Source organism: Tiliqua scincoides, chromosome 1 (assembly GCF_035046505.1).
Source record: "Tiliqua scincoides isolate rTilSci1 chromosome 1, rTilSci1.hap2, whole genome shotgun sequence".
Classification (NCBI taxonomy): Eukaryota; Metazoa; Chordata; class Lepidosauria; order Squamata; family Scincidae; genus Tiliqua; species Tiliqua scincoides.
The window spans coordinates 59426861-59444882 of NC_089821.1; the positions used below are offsets into that span (position 1 = coordinate 59426861).

Here is an 18022-nt window from a genome sequence, read left to right on the forward strand (position 1 = left end):
GCATGATAAAACAAGGGATCCCAGCATCACTGCTCCAGTGACAGGGCTGACAGCAGCAGAGGCATGGGAAGCAAGCCACCCACCATGAAGGGGGCATAGGGTTGGTTGCACTGGCAACCTAGGCACATTTCTGCAGCAATACAATGAGGAATTTTATGACAGAGGAGGAATGGCCAGGGAGGGGGGAGCAGGACTACTTGTGCTTGTAGGACTACTTATAAGGGAAGCAAAGCTGATGAAAATAAAGGTTTTGATAAAAAGTTAGAAATTGTAAGGAAATATTATGGCAGGTGCCGGACCATGTCAGCTATTGATACTAGGCCTGCCTATAAAAACCATGTATGGTATTGGCAGAGGAGTATTTCATCCTTTGTGTTTGTCTGCAAGGTCTCCTTCTGTCTGAAATACTACATATCATAAAGCAATATTCTTTTTCAAATATAAAAGGGTACTGGCTGTTTTGAAGATGTATAATATCTAATTAAGGAGCATGATCCATTATACTGCCAACAACAAACATTTCTGTTTTAAGCTTGTCCAAGAATTCAAAAAGTCTTAGAGACATTTTGCCTGCTTGAATGCCATGATAAGCACACAACCCAGAGAGTTGTGTTATATTAGCTATATTAGCAAAGCTAATACTGTAGCAACTATTTTCAACAATTCAGTCACATTGGAGGTTAAAATGGCAGCAGTATTTTCAAAGAAAAGCTTTTGCATCAGAGTCAAGTGCTGAGGAAAAAGTGATTGTCCTCCTCTGCTGCTTTGCAAACCAGCAAGTGCCACATAATGGAGAGATGATGCAAAATGACAACTGAAAAGAATCAATGCCTACAGTACAGTCACTGCCACTGTCACCTGCTATACCCTTCCATGCAAAATGAAAGATTCTTCATTACAGGGGTTTGTAAAATTTGTAAACCCCTGTTAACTTATTATATAAATAAATAAATAAAACCTAGGGGGAAAGGCACCGTTTAACAGATGGTTCTCTCATATTTAGCACGGGCTACCAAGTATCCTTAATCCTCCCAATATAGCATCTCTTCTAGTGGCTGTTCCGTGGCTGCTGGTGTCTCCTGTCTTTTTCTTTTTTTAAGGCACGTGGGGAGGTAGTCTGAACAAATGCCCCCTCCCCCGAATTAGAGAAATTAACAGGGAAGCAAGAGGAGGGGCCAGAACACATGAACAGCATGCACCACTGTTCATATATAGGGTCCATTCTGGACTGAAAGTATCATTTGAACCAACCCGTGATCAATATAACGTTTCAATGATGGGGCCTTACCATATAAATCTTTTGCGCTCATTTTGGTCGCTCCATCTGCTTTGCCCATGCTGCCACTGCAGAAGCAGAGAAAAAAATAATTGTCATAAACAAGCCAGGATGTTTCATTAACGTATTTCAAAGTTTATTTCAACTACTCCAATGACAACCAGTGTAGGTAAGAGGTCAATAGACCTAGGGTGATGTTCAGCCATAACTTCCCACTCCTCATATTCTACAGACACGAAGATGAAAAACAGGCTTTGGGCTTGTGTGGTTCCTTCTTGCCCCTCTCTCCACACTGAGAAATAACCAGCTGACCTGCAAGACTGCAGTGTCATTTGAATGCACGATACCACTTAAGCCTGTAACTTTTTCTCTAGAGAGTTCAATATATAACAATAAAATCATGCTCCTGAGTCCAAAATAGCTCCCTCTGGATTATACAAGTATTTTGTGTATTATTTTTATCCATACTTTGAGAGCTCAAAGCAATATACATGTTTCTCACCTCCACCCATTTATCCTAATAATCACCCTGTGGGGTAGGTTTGGGCTGAGAAATATTGTGGATGGTCCAGGGTCACCCAAGACTCTTCATGGCTTCATGACTCTTCATCTCAGGCTCCCATATTATATTTACATATTACATATCATATTACATTTGATAACAACAGTTATCAAGCCACCAGAACTGGCTGGGAGTCAGTGACACAGTATCATGAAATGTAAAGCATCTCTATTGCTCCTTAGGAATAATTGTCAGTACATAACTATGTCAAAATATGTATTGCAAACAATGACAGTTTTACAGTATCACTTTCCCAGCCTGTTAAAAGTTATCTGTATGTAGCCTCAGAACACTTCCCTTGGGGGGGGGGGGTGAACAATTCAGTAGACCCATATGACTCTTCTATTTTACTAAAAGTTCTATCGATTTAACGCTCTTACTTTGCGGAGCCGGGATAGCTGCTTGTAGATCCTTTCTGGCTCATGCTGCTTTCAAGACATTCACCTGTAAAAGATATACATATATTGATTAGTTGCGGAAAGGACCTACAACATTTAACGTTTTATTTTATCCAAGTCATTTGTTCACTTAGTTATGTACAATACGATGCCACTAGCATTTACAATATTTATATACAGCTTTTCAAAAAAAGGTGACACAGCAGTTTACATAGTGAAATAAATATATAAATGGTTCCCTGTTCCTAAGGCATACACAATAAAAAAAGATGCAAAAGGAACACCAGCAAACTGCCATTAGAACTGACACTATAATAGGGTGAATGGGGCAGTTTTTCTCCTGGTACCAGAAAGTGAAAGTGGAGCAATTGCACTCCACTTTCAGTTTTGCAGAGGCAGAGCACGATCACCCCACTTTTACTTTCAGCAGGCTGCGGAGCCCTGCAGATGGACACAGAGGGCTCCCCGCACCCCCAACAGGTTGCTGCAGGAACTGGTGAGGGAATCCCAGTCCCTGCAGCCCCCCTGGGCGATGCAATCCTGGGGATTGCGTCATAAGAACATAAGAACCTAAGAACAGCCCCACTGGATCAGGCCATAGGCCCATCTAGTCCAGCTTCCTGTATCTCACAGTGGCCCACCAAATGCCCCAAGGAGCATACCAGATAACAAGAGACCTGCATCCTGGTGCCCTCCCTTGCATCTGGCATTCTGACATAACCCATTTCTAAAATCAGGAGGTTGCGCATACACATCATGGCTTGTACCCCGTAATGGAGTTTTCCTCCAGAAATTTGTCCAATCCCCTTTTAAAGGCATCCAGGCCAGTCGCCATCACCACATCCTGTGGCAAAGAGTTCCACAGACCAACTACACGCTGAGTAAAGAAATATTTTCTTCTGTCTGTTCTGACTCTCCCAACATTCAATTTTAGTGGATGTCCCCTGGTTCTGGTGTTATGTGAGAGTGTAAAGAGCATCTCCCTATCCACTCTGTCCGTCCCCTGCATAATTTTGTATGTCTCAATCATGTCCCCCCTCAGGCGTCTCTTTTCTAGGCTGAAGAGGCGCGAACGCAGTAGCCTTTCCTCAAAAGGAAGGTGCCCCAGCCCCGTAATCATCTTAGTCGCTCTCTTTTGCACCTTTTCCATTTCCACTATGTCTTTTTTGAGATGCATCGCTGCCTCCTCCTTGCCTCCTCACTGCCCCCGCCCCTTAAGGGGGCAGAGGCCAGGGTCTTCAGACTGGGGCGTTGTGATGCCCCAGTTTGAAAACCACTGTCCTAGATGAAGGGCTGGCTCAAGTATTCTATGGCTGCAATACTATAAGGCTTTCCTGGGAGTGAGCCCCACTGAATACAGTAGTACTTAATTTTGAGTAAAAATGTATAAGTTTGCGCTGTAACTTCTGAAGACAAGAATTCTATAATCATAATTTAATGAAATAAGGGCAGCATAGTTTGGCACAGCCCAGTTTGTGGATCAAATGGTAAGGAGATTATAGCTGCTGGCAGCACAAGCATATTAGCTGGGGCTCTTCGGTTCATGGAGCCATTTCAATGTGACTTGCCCTCAGCGTTACACAAGTTGCTGACCACCCTGGATTAACCCCAGAGTTCAAAAGATATTTTCCCTCCTACTATGATGCCCACAATCAGTTACGTGTGTGAGTGACAGCATATATTCAAATTCAATTCAAAATGATGAATTGAAAATGATTTATTTTCAGGACTAGAATGCTTGTGCGTTTTAAACTGGATTTTAAGAAGCTGTAGCTTTTCTGAAGTTTCTTGCAATATCCTCCTTGAGACATACGTTGCAAAAAAATGTTGTTAAAACTGCCATGAAACAACAATTATCAATGCAATCCTATGCATGAATACTCAGAAGTAAGTACCTTTGCATTAATTCATATAGGATTTCAGCTTAAGAAACGAAGGTTTCTCATCAATTCACTTATCAAAAATATGTGATGCATGGGCTGGATTGAGGAAGAGAGGTAACCCAGGATCAAAGCATCTTCTTTCTATTTTCTTTGGGTGTGTCTGTGAACACACCAAACTGAAGAGGAGTTTGTTCAGGAACCATGCTTGGTGACTCAAGCTCCCAGAGGCATTGTGCATTCAGTAACAGCCGCACTGGATCAGGCCATAAGCCCATCTAGTCCAGCTTCCTGTATCTCACAGCGGCCCACCAAATGCCCCAGGGAGCACATCAGATAACAAGTGACCTGCATCCTGGTGCCCTCCCTTGCATCTGGCATTCTGACATAGCCCATTTCTAAAATCAGGAGGTTGCACATACACATCATGGCACATACACATCAACTTTTAAAGGTGTCCAGGCCAGGTGCCATCACCACATCCAGTGGCAAGGAGTTCCACAGATCAACCACACGCTGAGTAAAGAAATATTTTCTTTTGTCTGTTCTGACTCTCCCAACACTCAATTTTAGTGGATGTCCCCTGGTTCTGGTGTTATGTGAGAGTGTAAAGAGCATCTCTCTATCCATTTTATCCTTCCCCTGCATAATTTTGTATGTCTCAATCATGTCCTCCCTCAGGCACCTCTTTTCTAGGCTGAAGAGGCCCAAACGCCATAGCCTTTCCTCATAAGGAAGGTGCCCCAGCCCCATAATCATCTTAGTTGCTCTCTTTTGCACCTTTTTCATTTCCTCTATGTCTTTTTTGAGATGCGGCGACCAGAACTGGACACAATACTCCAGGTGTGGCCTTACCATCGATTTGTACAACGGCATTATAATATTAGCCGTTTTGTTCTCAATACCTTTTCTAATGATCCCAAGCATAGAATTGGCCTTCTTCACTGCACATTGGGTCGACACTTTCATCAACCCGTCCACCACCACCCCAAGATCTCTCTCCTGATCTGTCACAGACAGCTTAGAACCCATCAGCCTATATCTAAAGTTTTGATTTTTTTGCCCCAATGTGCATGACCTTACACTTACTGACATTGAAGCGCATCTGCCATTTTGCTGCCCATTTTGCCAGTTTGGAGAGATCCCTCTGGAGCTCCTCACAATCACTTCTGCTCTTCACCACTTGGAGAAGTTTGGTGTTGTCTGCAAACTTAGCCACCTCACTGCTCAACCCTGTCTCCAGGTCATTTATGAAGAGGTTGAAGAGCATCGGTCCCAGGACAGATCCTTGGGGCACACCGCTTTTCACTTCTCTCCATTGTGAAAATTGCCCATTGACACCCACTCTCTGTTTCCTGGTCTTCAACCAGTTCTCAATCCATGAGAGGACCTGTCCTCTAATTCCCTGACTGTGGAGTTTTTTTAGTAGCCTTTGGTGAGGGACCGTGTTGAACGCCTTCTGGAAGTCCAGATATATAATGTCTATGGGTTCTCCCGCATCCACATGCCTCTTGACCTTTTCAAAGAATTCTATAAGGTTTTTGAGGCAAGACTTACCCTTACAGAAGCCATGCTGATTCTCCCTCACCAAGGCCTGTTTGTCTATGTGTTTTGAGATTCTATCTTTGATGAAGCATTCCACCATCTTACCTAGATGAAGCATTCCACCATCTTACCATTCTTTGATGAAGCATTCCACCATCTTACCACCATCTAGCATAGATGCTAGGCTGACTGGCCTATAGTTTCCCAGGTCCCCCCTCTTTCCCCTTTTAAAGATAGGCATGACATTTGCTATCCTCCAATCTTCTGGCACCATGGCCGTTTTGAGGGACAAGTTGCATATTTTAGTTAAGAGATCAGCAACTTCATTCTTCAGTTCCTTAATAACTCTTGGGTGGATGCCATCAGGGCCCGGCGACTTATTGATCTTTGATTTATCAATGAGGTCTGAGACATCTTCTCTTTTAACCTCTATCTGACTTAATTCCTCGGTCAGGAGGGGCCGTTCGGGCAGCGGTATCTGCCCGAGGTCTTCTGCCGTGAAGAATTTCAAGACAGTCCTCTGCTTGGATCACATGGCAGAGGCAAAATTTTGCAGTAGCTTCTCCAAACAGAAGAGTGTCCCTGCCTCCCAGACCTAGTGGCAGTGAAGCAGAATCTTCAGAAGCAGAGCTTTGTTAGAGACCACATATTCGTTCAGCCCTATCCTATGGTTTTCTCTGCCATAGCATGCAGTTATGGCAAAATGAACTGCGCTGCATGTTACGGTTGCAGGAAGGGGGTAATTGGGAGGCTTGGGAAGGGAAAGTAAGTCTTGCTGGACATCAGTGCAACTGAACCTGTTCCATGGAACTAGAGGCAATTAGGGGTATTCTCAGATTTTTTTGCTTGATGCCCAGAAAGAATGGGGATGTGAGATCCATCTACATTTGAAGTGGTTAACCAAGTTCCTATGCCAGATATGCTTCAGGGTGTAAATGTTGAAATTTATCATAGTGAACATCACCAAACAGGATTTTCTGCCATTCTTATGCCTCTTCTTGAGGCATATCTGTGTGTATTCAATCATAGGCGGTACCTTTATTTTTGATTATAACAACTTGTATTTCTAGTACAGGGCACAGTCTTAAATTTTTTCCTGTTATCTGGACAATGGCCTGATCTATTCCACCAGAATGCCAGAGGAATATAGAGACTACTGTAACAGACCTTAAGAACTTAGTTGGCATCCTTCAGTCTCGGAAGACTATGGTATTGCGCTCTGAATGGTGGTTTTGGAACAGAGTGTCCTCTCCAGTGCACAAAGCCTGGGTAAAGTAGATATGGAGGATAGACTGTTACCCATGCAGCAAATCCCCCCTCTCCACATCCCTGAAATGGTCCAATGGAAAGGCAGAAGCCAATACGGTTGGTTCCAGCGGCATTGCAGGAGTTGCCAGAACATGACTGTGTCAGCCATGAACTGCCTCAGGGACTCCAGCACCTCAAGAACAGGAGTTTGTAATTAGGCAAGAACTCTGAGTCCTTCACAACTGCCTTTGGCTGTGATGCTCAATGTGTCTAACACAACATGCACCTTCCAAACAAGGAAGAGTAACCACAGGGCCACTACTCACACAGGAAAATACGCACAGGACCAAGTGACATGTTTAACGTAACATGAAGCTTGTTTGGCATTGGGATGTTACTCAGTGGTTCCATCCTTTGCATGTGGGAAAAATTTTGTAACGGCTAATGCAGAGAACTGGTCAATGTCATTGTGGCTTTCCTATATGTCAGATGCTACAGATAAAAGCTGACAGGAAATATTCGCCATTAATGATATAATGATGCTATCTTTTAAACTTTCACAAGGTAACAAAGCACCCTCTGTTTGGTTAGTTTGTGGTGCCTAACATTTATCAACATAAATTCAAGGCTGCAGGAAAGTGCCTGGATGGACATTCAAAATGGGAAGAAACATTTTCAATTACCTGCATAACTGGTACAACTGGTACACTGTTCTGATGCCTCATCAGCTACTGCACACCAAAAGAGTGTGACTCAGCAAACCCAGTTCCTCTCATCCTTGGGGATGCTTCCTTACCTGCCCATTGTCACTTGGCTCCAGAGCTCACCCAAACATTATCCCCTGTGGAATTTCTAAAAATATATTTGTCCTTTCAAATGCAAGTTTGGAGTCCTATTGGGGAGGGAGAAACAGTTTCAGCAGAAAAACACCAAGTTGAAATGACTTCCTCCCAAACCTGTTTTTCCCTAGTAAAAGCAGACACTGGAGTTTTAATATATGCACGTGCATGTAATGTGTTATTCCACACTAACAGCACAAGTCCATGCATGCCTACTCAGAAGTAAGACCTATTGTGTTCAATAGGGCTTACTCCCAGGAAAGCATATACAGAATTGCTGCTAGGCAGCCCAATCCTATGCTTCCTGGTGACTGCTGGAGCAGCGGCGCCAAAGTGGCTACTGCTGTATCCAGTGGGCACCGGGAAGCCACTGAGAGTCTCTTCAGGAGAAAGGGGACTTTTGACCCCTTCCCCCAAGGAAAGCTCTGGCCCTGGCTGTGGGTCTCCACACTAGCCAGCTATTTTGCCTGCGTGGAAATGAGAGCCTCAGTGTTGGGCTTTGCAGCCTGACATGGAGGATAGGATAGGGCTCTGCTGGTCCCACCCCTTCCTGCCCTGATTTCTCTCCCCGCCCTGCCCTCATACCACCCTCCCCACCCCCCAAAGGCCCTGCCCTGCCCAGCAGTTTCACTTACCCCTGGCAGCGGCACTGGGACCAGCATCTGACTAATGCTGGCCCAGCACCAGTGCTCCCTATCCTCCAGGTGCCGTAAACATGCTTTACAGAACATTTACGGCACTCAGTACCAGCGTTATGTAAGTATAGGATTGCAGTCCTATGTACAGTACACTTTTCTAGGAGCAAGCCCCATGGAATTCAGTGGGAATTACTTTGCAGTAAATGTAGGTAGGGTTGGACTGTGGCTGCATACAACACAAATAAATACTTGATCTTAGCCTAGCATCTTATAACAGATGCATATACCAACAACTAGGCACCAATGCTTTATTTTCCACTCTGCACATGTCAGCAACAAACAGGTCTACCTACTGTATGTAAAGTAGGAAGTGGGGCAACAACTTGAAGTATGCAATACAGGTGGAGAGATAGCGAAGTCTTGAACTACCCCAATTCTCATGTTCCACCCCACCCCCCAGCCCATTCAGAAGCAGCTGGGGAAGGGATTGCAGTGGAAAGACTGAGCCCTCCTGCTCATGTCTCCCTTTTGCACTTCTAACCACACCTGATCTCTCTCTCTATTTCACAGACCCAGTTTGAAAGACATAGACTTGCTGCCCTGATGTGTAGTTTGGCCCACAGAGAGCAACAAGTACTGTATTCATCTGTTGAAACCACTGCCTTTTATTGTCCTTTGTGAGGCCCATATAGGGCACCCTTGTAATTTAACTAATCAATAAAGAGGGTGTTTTGTGTTTTTTTTGTTTTAATAATTTAGAAGCAGTGTTACTGGCATCTGGGCCAACAAATAGTAACTTGGATGTCATACAAGGAAAAAGGGTGGAACTTGTTACAAACTAGAAACCAGCACACCTTGTTCTTGAACACAAATTTTTCACATTGCAGACATTCTGCAAAGGACAAACATGAAGCTAAAAATAATGCAGCCCAATAAGTAAAGAGACGCCAGTTACAGGCAGTCAACGCCCTTGCATATAACCAAAACTCGAATGCAGGCCAAATGTGACAGTTGTATTAGAGAAGGGCTTGGCAAAAGGGGAAGTATCAGATGGGTATCCAATATGGACGCAAGGGAAGTTGAACAACAATTTCATACTAACATATCCTCTCAGGACTTCATGCTGCAATCTGGAGCATCACAATCATTAACTACTTGGGAATCTGGAATAAAATAGTAAGGAGGTAAGAAGTACTTGTTGGATCAGACCATAGGTCCATCTAGTCTAGAATTCTTCAATGCAGCAGGAACTGGCCAGATGCCTCTGGAAAGTTTATAAGCAAAACACAAAGGTAACAGTTCTCTCTTATCTGGTCTCAGCATGGATAGGGTATTCAGATGAATGTACACTTCCCATCCAGTAATCACTGCAAACAATAGTGGTTTGCAGGGACAGTTTAAAACCCTGTGATAACAGCAAACCCCCTCCCCCCATGTTATTACCTAGTTAGGTAATTAGGTAGTTAGGTAAAAGCTCTGCTTTTCAAGACTGATAAGTGTTCATAAGACAATTCACAATCAACTAAAAAAAGAACAATAGCTTGATTAAGGTCAAGCCCAATTTCTCAAGAATTCTTCCAAAACACAATGCGCTACCTACTTCCCTCCAGTTCACTTTGCAAGCCACTATACTAGGGAACTAATAATTTCTGGTCATCTGATTGCTCCTCTGACTTTATTCAAGGTGGTTCACATAGGCAGGCTATCTTTAAACCCCCGAGGGGATTTTTACAATAACAGAAAGGTTCTATCTTTCAAGAACCGCACATTTCAGATGAATCTTTCACGATCTGGTATCTTTTCTAGACCCCAGTTGCCTCCCACGCTGGCTGAGAAGCAGCTCCTTCATCTCTCACTTGAAGGGCAGCCAAGACACTTCTTCACTCACACCAAAGTGCAGGTGGAATAACTCCGCTCAGCTTGTCAGCTGCTTCAAAGTGTCGCCATTCAGGGAGCTGCCGGTGGCCTCAAACTGGCGACATTCAGATATTATCTTTGGGCTAACGGAGGCTCTACCCTCTCCTGCCCACAGGCACTAGGTTCTGTGTGCCCACTAGGCAACCCCCTCCAACCAGGGCACTTCTCCACCAGCCACCATTTCCATGGAAAAACACATTTGCCAAAGCAAAAGTTACTATTTCTCAGCAGCTCCAGTTAGGTCTGAGTCATGGGAAACAGTGAACTGGAATCAATGGAAACTTTTTTTTATTCCAAAGCAATCTGACAGCCCAGTTCAGATAAAGTTCACAGCAAAGGGATAGAAAAAAGTTCCCCTACACTAACCAGGGATCCAATGCAGATCAGGGTCCCCTGAAAATGCTATTTACAGATCAAAAAGCAAGCACATAAAAAGCAAGCACATCAGAACAATGGTGCAATAAAATTCATGTCCAGTTTGCCTATGGAGTTGATCTAAGAAGGCAGCCCAAAGTTGAACTGGTTGTGTGCAGGGCGACTTTCACATGTTGAGCTTAAAACTGACTGGCCTTGGACACCAAATCATGATTGCATGGAAACTTGTAGTTGCCACCGTATGCCAAAAGCTGTTCTGAGTGTGTCAAGTTCAGTATGAGGCCACTGGATTGGACATGACCAACTTAGCCTCATGGATCTGGAAACTAAATATAGTGGCTGCTGTGGACTCAAAAAGATAATGTAAACAATCCCAAAGTTATGTGTGATTTAATTAATTGGGTGGTTTCATTATACTGAGTCAATGAATCCTAAAATAATTCCAGTGGATTCTAAAGCTCTTAGGCTTCAGTATGTGCTTTCAGTTTTACCAGGGGTAACCAAAGCAGGGCAAATAGCTGCCTTAGAAGAGTTCCTTAAACAGGTGGGGTCAGATGCGAGGTAAGTCCATCTGAAACTTTCCACTTTTGGAGAACAGAGGGGTAACTTTCAGTGAGTGAAAGGTCATAATAATACATCATTGTTCATCCAGTACATTTTAGACCTGAATGTTCATTTTGTCATAAAGATTTGAAGGAGCTCTAATACAATAGCAATATCTTCTAAAAAGACCCCCAATTAAACAAAAATAACAAGTTTCCCAGAACTTAAAAACAATCAGGCACACTCTTTTTGACATACAACTTAGCACCTTAGCCTTCCCACCACAAGTAGCTCCAAAGTCTGTTACCGAAAGAGGGTTCAACATTGGTCAACTAAGGCTCTCAGTGATCAGTGATAGTACTCAGCATTCAGGGACTGAGCCCCAAGTTAGCATTATAACCTCAAAGTGGTTGAATGATTTTCAAGCTGCTTTGTCAGGAAAACCCAACAAAAATAGCATTTCTAGCAACAGTGCAGTTTAAGGCTTGGAGCCAAAAATATTCAAACTAGTAGCTTAGCAAAAAATGCCATCAATCATACAAGAGGTCTACCTGCCAGTCACTCAACATGTCTGGGTGTATAAATAACCACAGGAAAGAACAGAATAAATAGTATCTTGAAATCCTTTGAAAGATGTTAAGCAGAACAAACGAAGAGACGTTAAGCAGAACAAAAACAATGGGGAAGAATTAGGGTTAATACTTTATTTTCTCAAAATAACTTGAGTTTGGTTGATTCTTGCCATCTACACTCAGTTGACAAGTCTTTGTTTACATATTAGCAAAGGCCCACCAAATCCAAAACAAACCAACCATACACATTCTACTCTATGAGGTGATCCCCACAATAGGTTTCGGCAACTGTTGGTCTATTTTTCTGATATGTTTCATGAACTGTCTGATTGCTACATTTGTCACCAAAGCTGAATTTTCAAGTAGAAACTCAATAGGAGCAGTAGGTCTCACCAATTTAAAAAATCTGCCGCTGCAAGGTCTAAGCTGATCTGACACTCCATATTAGTAGATATTTTTGGATGTCTGAGCAAGGGTAAACAAATACACTTCACATAAAAGTGCACTGTAATTCTTCAGTATGAAAAGACTCTGTAGAAGATGTGCCAGTTTGGGATGGTGTACAGTGTGAGTCATCTACTTTTGCTTGGAAAAAACAACTTCATGTTCCTCAGACTGTCTGGGAACAACTCAGTAGCAGTTTGAAAAAGATTTTACAAAGTTTTCCTCATGCCCAAAGCAGCACAAGTTTGAGTGTGTATTTTTCAGATAACTCCCTTGGATTCTATGGTTAGTGAAATCTCTCTTTTCCTTTCTCTGACCTAAATGGACCTATCCTTTAACAGACGGGAACAGAATAGGGACCTCAGGAGATGTTGTGATCTCAACATCAGGCACAAATATCAGGATGGGAGAGGGGGAAAAAGGTGGGAGAAAGGGAAAAGCTAATACTGTGCTAGAGGTACAGACCTTCCCACAGTGATCTAGACCAGGGGTGCCCAAACCGGGGAGTATTTGCAGCCCTCAGGAACCCCCAATCCGGCCCTTGGGGAGCTCCCATTCTCAAATGAGCCTCTGGCCCTCCAGAGACTTGCTGGAGCCCACACTGACCTGACGTGACTACTTTCAGCGCAAGAACTGACTGTTTGACAGCTCACGCGGGTTGAGGGCTCCGCTATTTGCTGTTCATGTCTGTGAAGCAGCAGCGAGGGAAAGGCAGCCTTGCTTTGTGCAAGGTCTTTTATAGGCCTGGAGCTATTGCGAGACCTTCATTCATTCATATAAGTTTCATCTCTAATATAGTCATATATATAAATTTATGCAAATTTTTAAATGTAAATTAATTCTTTCTTTTCTTTTCTTTTCTTTTCAGTCCCCAACACAGTGTCAGAGAGATGATGTGACCTTCTTGCCAAAAGGTTTGGACACCCCTGATCTAGACAGAATTCCTGTGTTTCCAATTCAGAAATCACATATGATGCTCCTATAGACATGCCATTTGCAGCTGCATGTACACTGGTTGTAATGCCAGAAAGCGAAGTCAATAGGTTGGCATATTACAAAAATTGGGCAGCACAAGCTTATTTGTGATACTAAAAAACAAGTCCTAAGAATGCTGTGTTGTCTTTTGAACTTTTAAGTAACACTCGTAATCAGTTTATTAACATAGTTCTACACAGCTTCCTGGCTGAACACACAGGCCTTCAGCAGGGTTTCTCCTAGGTTTCTCTAGGCCAAGGGAAGAGAGGCCAATTTGTGCTTAAGAAGGCAATGGGCAGTTATGGTAATTCATTGTGCTTGAACAAAGCTTATGCCTTAGAGCAGGAGTATCAAACATTAAGCCCACAGGCCAAATACTGCCTGCAGAAGCTCTTTATCCAGCCCACATGATAACTGGGCTCTTCCAGTGCCACCCTTTCAGCAGCACCACTTCTGCTGAGGCTCTAGAAGGGAGAGACAGAAGATGTCTTAATGAATGATACGGGGGAAGGGGCAGATTAAGAAGCAGAAAGGAAACACTACTGAGGTGCTAGGAGAGCCCAATTATCACATGGGCTGCTGTTTCCCACACCACTTTGCAGAGCACTGCTCAGCTATTGAGCTGCAAAGAGATGCCTCAGCAGAACCTGTGCAGCTGAAAGCGCAGCCCCTGTGATAACTGGGCTGTCCCATATCTTCAAAATGTGATCTAGATTTGCATTTTTTTTTTCTTCTCTAGGGTGCAGCTAATGAATTCCTAAGTGAGAATGAAGTGCTTATTTCTGGCCATCATCTGCTTGATGACATCACTTCCAGCCCTCAGTAGGTGCCATGAATGCTATTCAGCCAACTGTACGAAATGAATTTGACACCCCGACTTAGAACGAATGCCCAGTATTGAAGCCACAGCTTTCTAGACACCATTCAGGGCTTGGGCGATTAAGCATCTCTCTAATGTTCCATACTTATAAGTCTGGCTATTTGCATTCCTATCTGCTTTTGGCTTTTGTTTGGCTGCCTCTGATGTGGTACTAGGAGCTGCAGAGGGAAGGAAAGGTAACTGGTTATGTCTGGAGAGCCTGGAGTATTTCATCTGGAAGGCCACTTCCCTGAAAGAAGCACTTTAATTGGGAAAACAATAAGCCTATTTGAATGTATGGGTCCCACTAGCCTTATGACATCATCAGTCAATAGACCAATCCCTTTCATCTTCCGTATTATTTGTAGACTAAAAAGTCTGACTGGAAAGGGGATGCTGTGCATTCCATGCTGCCTGTCCAAAAGTATATCTAGCAACTTGATGGCCACACTTCACAGCTGCTGGGGGACAAGACTAGTTCTGTAGCAGCCAGGAAACCAAGGGGTGGGGGAGGGCAGGAGAAAGTCAGGGAGGGGTGGAACTGGGCAGGGGGAGAGCAGGCCAGCTGGTGGATCAGGCCCAGGAGGGGGGTGGGAATGGTGGCCAAATCCTATGCACCCTTCAGAGCCGCGGAGCCCGACACAGGCCTCCTCGGTTCTGCACCAGCTCAGGAGACCCATTGAAGCCAGAGGAGTTCTACATGGGGTAAGTGAACCAATGCTCCATTGAGGAGACTCTGGCAGCTGCTTTGACCCCATGGGATACAGAGGCAGTCATTTCAGCGCTACTGTACTACACGGCACCAGCAGCCCTTAGGACTGGGCTGCCCATGTACACCATTTAAATGGCCTCAGCCGCTCAGCACGATGGTATCTGACTTATTACAGTTATTTTTGTCAGATAGAAAAGCAATGGAAGTGTTGCTTTTTTAGAGGCAGTCATTGAACTATATTAATTAATTCCAAAACATTAATTAAAATAGATACATTCATATATACATACAATTCAGCTTGCAGGTATCACTCCACCTAGTATTAATTATAATGCAACTACTACAAATTTGTCATTGGCAGAGATGCCCTGTAGGCATTTGTGAACTCAACTCTTTTGGTTGTCATCACTGGTTTGTTATCCATGGAGTTGCATGTAAAGTTTCTAATAGAGACTGTGGCTACAAGCTAGATACATTTCAGTGTTGTGCCTCTCATCAGAAGGCACAATCCAGAAGCCATCCTTCTGTAGGCACATGGCTATCACTACAATATTTGGAATAGTTCAGAAGAAATTAATATAGAACCAGCACAGTTGCCTCTATTACCAGTCTGTAGGCTATTAAGAACTATGGGTTTTTTTCCTAAGAACTCTGACCCTAGCAACAAAATTATTCATCTCTTAGGCCCAGATAACTTCCACCACATGTCTACTCAGAAACAAGTCCTACTCAGTTCAATGAGGCTTATTCCATATTAGTTAGTGTGGCCTGAGTCATGACAATTTTATAGCTGGAAACCTGCAACAATTCTCCTTCCTATCAACCTTTGGAGACAGGTTCACTTCTAAGTTCTAAAAGTATTTTGGTCATCTACCAAACGGTTATATTAATGCTTGATGATTGATGTTCAGGTATGTGACTTGGAAGTCAAGAGTATTTTCTCTTGGGAAACTTTGTTTTTGAGAAAGAAATATACAAAACAAGAAAAATGAAATACTTCTCAAAATAAGTACTTGTTTACTTATAGCAAGTTGAAAGTGTTTAAAAAGAAAGAAAAACAAAAACACATGAAAAGCCCTTGATAATTCCTCATTTTGCATTCTCCCTCACTAGGCTAAGCCTCTGGCTGCTTGAGTGGGTGGATGTTTGTAAAGAGAACTTTCTGTTCTAAAAATTCTAATGATCTGGACTCGCTTTTAACCTGGGCCAAGGAAATTTGTTGACCTGATACTAGCCCTAGGTTGGGACTGGAGCACATGAAATGAAAGAACATCCCTGAGGCCCCAAAAGATTAAACTCTTATGTGATACAGAAGCTTCTGAATTATGCTGGAATTTTGGATGGCCCCACAATTACCTCCAGTCACCAACCATATTCCTACATCCTAAGCATGATGCTCAAGATGACGGGTTTCATACTTGGCTTTCAAATGAAAAAAAAAGTCATAGAGAACGGAGATAAGATCTTATAGAGTTGTTTATGGGATAAGTGGGGACTCAGCACCCACCAACCACAGCTGTAGCTATACTATTGATTAATCCTAATCACATGTATGACCGACAGACCCATTCAGATATTATATCCGAGCAATGGCTTTGAGAATTGGAACATGCCACAGGCTTACACACTTCCCCTTCCCCCATCTCCCATGCACGGATTCTCACCATGGGCTTACACACTTCCCCATTTCCCATGCACAGATTCTCTCCTTCCAAGTTTGCCTCACCTTGGCTTCCCATGATGCTGAAATCAAGCAAAGCATGGCTAGCTTTAACTCAGATTGCCCTCAAATCGCAGTTTGCAAACCCATTTTATATAGTAACTATAGTGGCCAAGCTTGCTTAAAATAAGAGCCACATAAAATAAGCTTCAGATGTCTGAGAGCTGCAAAACAGATGTTTGAGAGCCACAATATTATAAGAAGCATTTAAATTCTTAAATATATTTATTCACCGTGAGCATTAAACTTATATTCTAATCCAGTGGACTCTCTATACCCAGTAAATAAAGCCTACAAATATCTTATTTACTTTATTAATTGGATGCAAAAAGGAGCTCAGCCAACATATATTTAAGAGCCGCACATTATATATCAAAGAGCCGCAAGTGGCTTATGAGCCACAGTTTATAGTTGTTCCAAACCCCTGCTATAGTTGTTCCAAATCAGATGTTAAGGCAAACCCTATCTATGCCAATCAGGAAAGGACAAAGGGAATCTGCAAACAAGAAGGAAGAACATAAGAATAGCCCCACTGGATCAGGCCATAGGCCCATCTAGTCCAGCTTTCTGTATCTCACAGTGGCCCACCAAATGTCTCATGGAGCACAAAAGGTAACAAGAGACCTCATCCTGGTGCCCTCCCTTGCATCTGGCATTCTGACATAGCCCATTTCTAAAATCATACCCATTATGGCTTGTAACCCGTACTGGATTTTTCCTCCAGAAACTTGTCCAATCCCCTTTTAAAGGCATCTAGGCCAGATGCCATCCCCACATGCTGTGGCAAGGAGTTCCACAGACCAACTACACGCTGAGTAAAGAAATATTTTCTTTTATCTGTCCTAACTCTCCCAACACTCAATTTTAGTGGATGTCCCCTGGTTCTGGTTTTGTGTGAGAGGTTAAAGAGCATCTCTCTATCCACTCTGTCCATCCCCTGCATAATTTTGTATGTCTCAAGAAGGGAGCAAATATGTGAGCCCATAGCATACACCAAATCACAGTATGGAATGCAACATCAGACCTGACCCACCTTGCTCTTTATGGTTGTTCACATGTGAGAGATGGGGAGGAGCATAACAGCAGCAAGGTGAGTAGCAAAGTCCCTTCTCCCTCTTTTCATTGTGATGGCTTTGATGTTAAGCATCATACATGGATTCTGAGCTTTCCCAATCTAATATAATCTTTGCTGTTTTCAGATCCTTCCAGTCCTACATTTTTAACCCCTGCTCATATGCCTCTCTTCTCTTTGTGTGTGTGTGGCTGGCTATTTGCTAACTATTCATATTGTACTATGACTTGGCACATGGAGTCAGCTAGGAGTGGCCCTTTCACAAAACAAACAGGCGCTGCTTTGGCTAGTCTGGTGGCAGGGCTGGCACACAGACGTTCTGTGTTTGGTGTTCCAGACCGCAAGCTGGGCCCTGGCTGCAAGAGTTACAAACACAAAGCTTTGCTCTGAGTAACAGTGACAAGTTCTCAAAGAAATCCTCTGGAGAGTATTAAAGGAGCAAGAGCC

General features: G+C 43.3%; 1 protein-coding gene across 1 annotated transcript in view; it reads right to left on the minus strand.

The window, feature by feature from the left end:
- The window catches only part of EPS8L2 (EPS8 signaling adaptor L2), a 110240-nt gene that overhangs the window by 70958 nt on the left and 21260 nt on the right, over positions 1-18022 (minus strand). The window contains exons 2-3 of the mRNA XM_066634176.1: positions 2219-2282; positions 1289-1344 (exon numbers count right to left, since the gene is read on the minus strand). Of these exons, the coding sequence (XP_066490273.1) occupies positions 1289-1344; positions 2219-2262 (100 nt within the window). The 5' untranslated portion in view covers positions 2263-2282. The remainder of the gene's footprint in view (positions 1-1288; positions 1345-2218; positions 2283-18022) is intronic.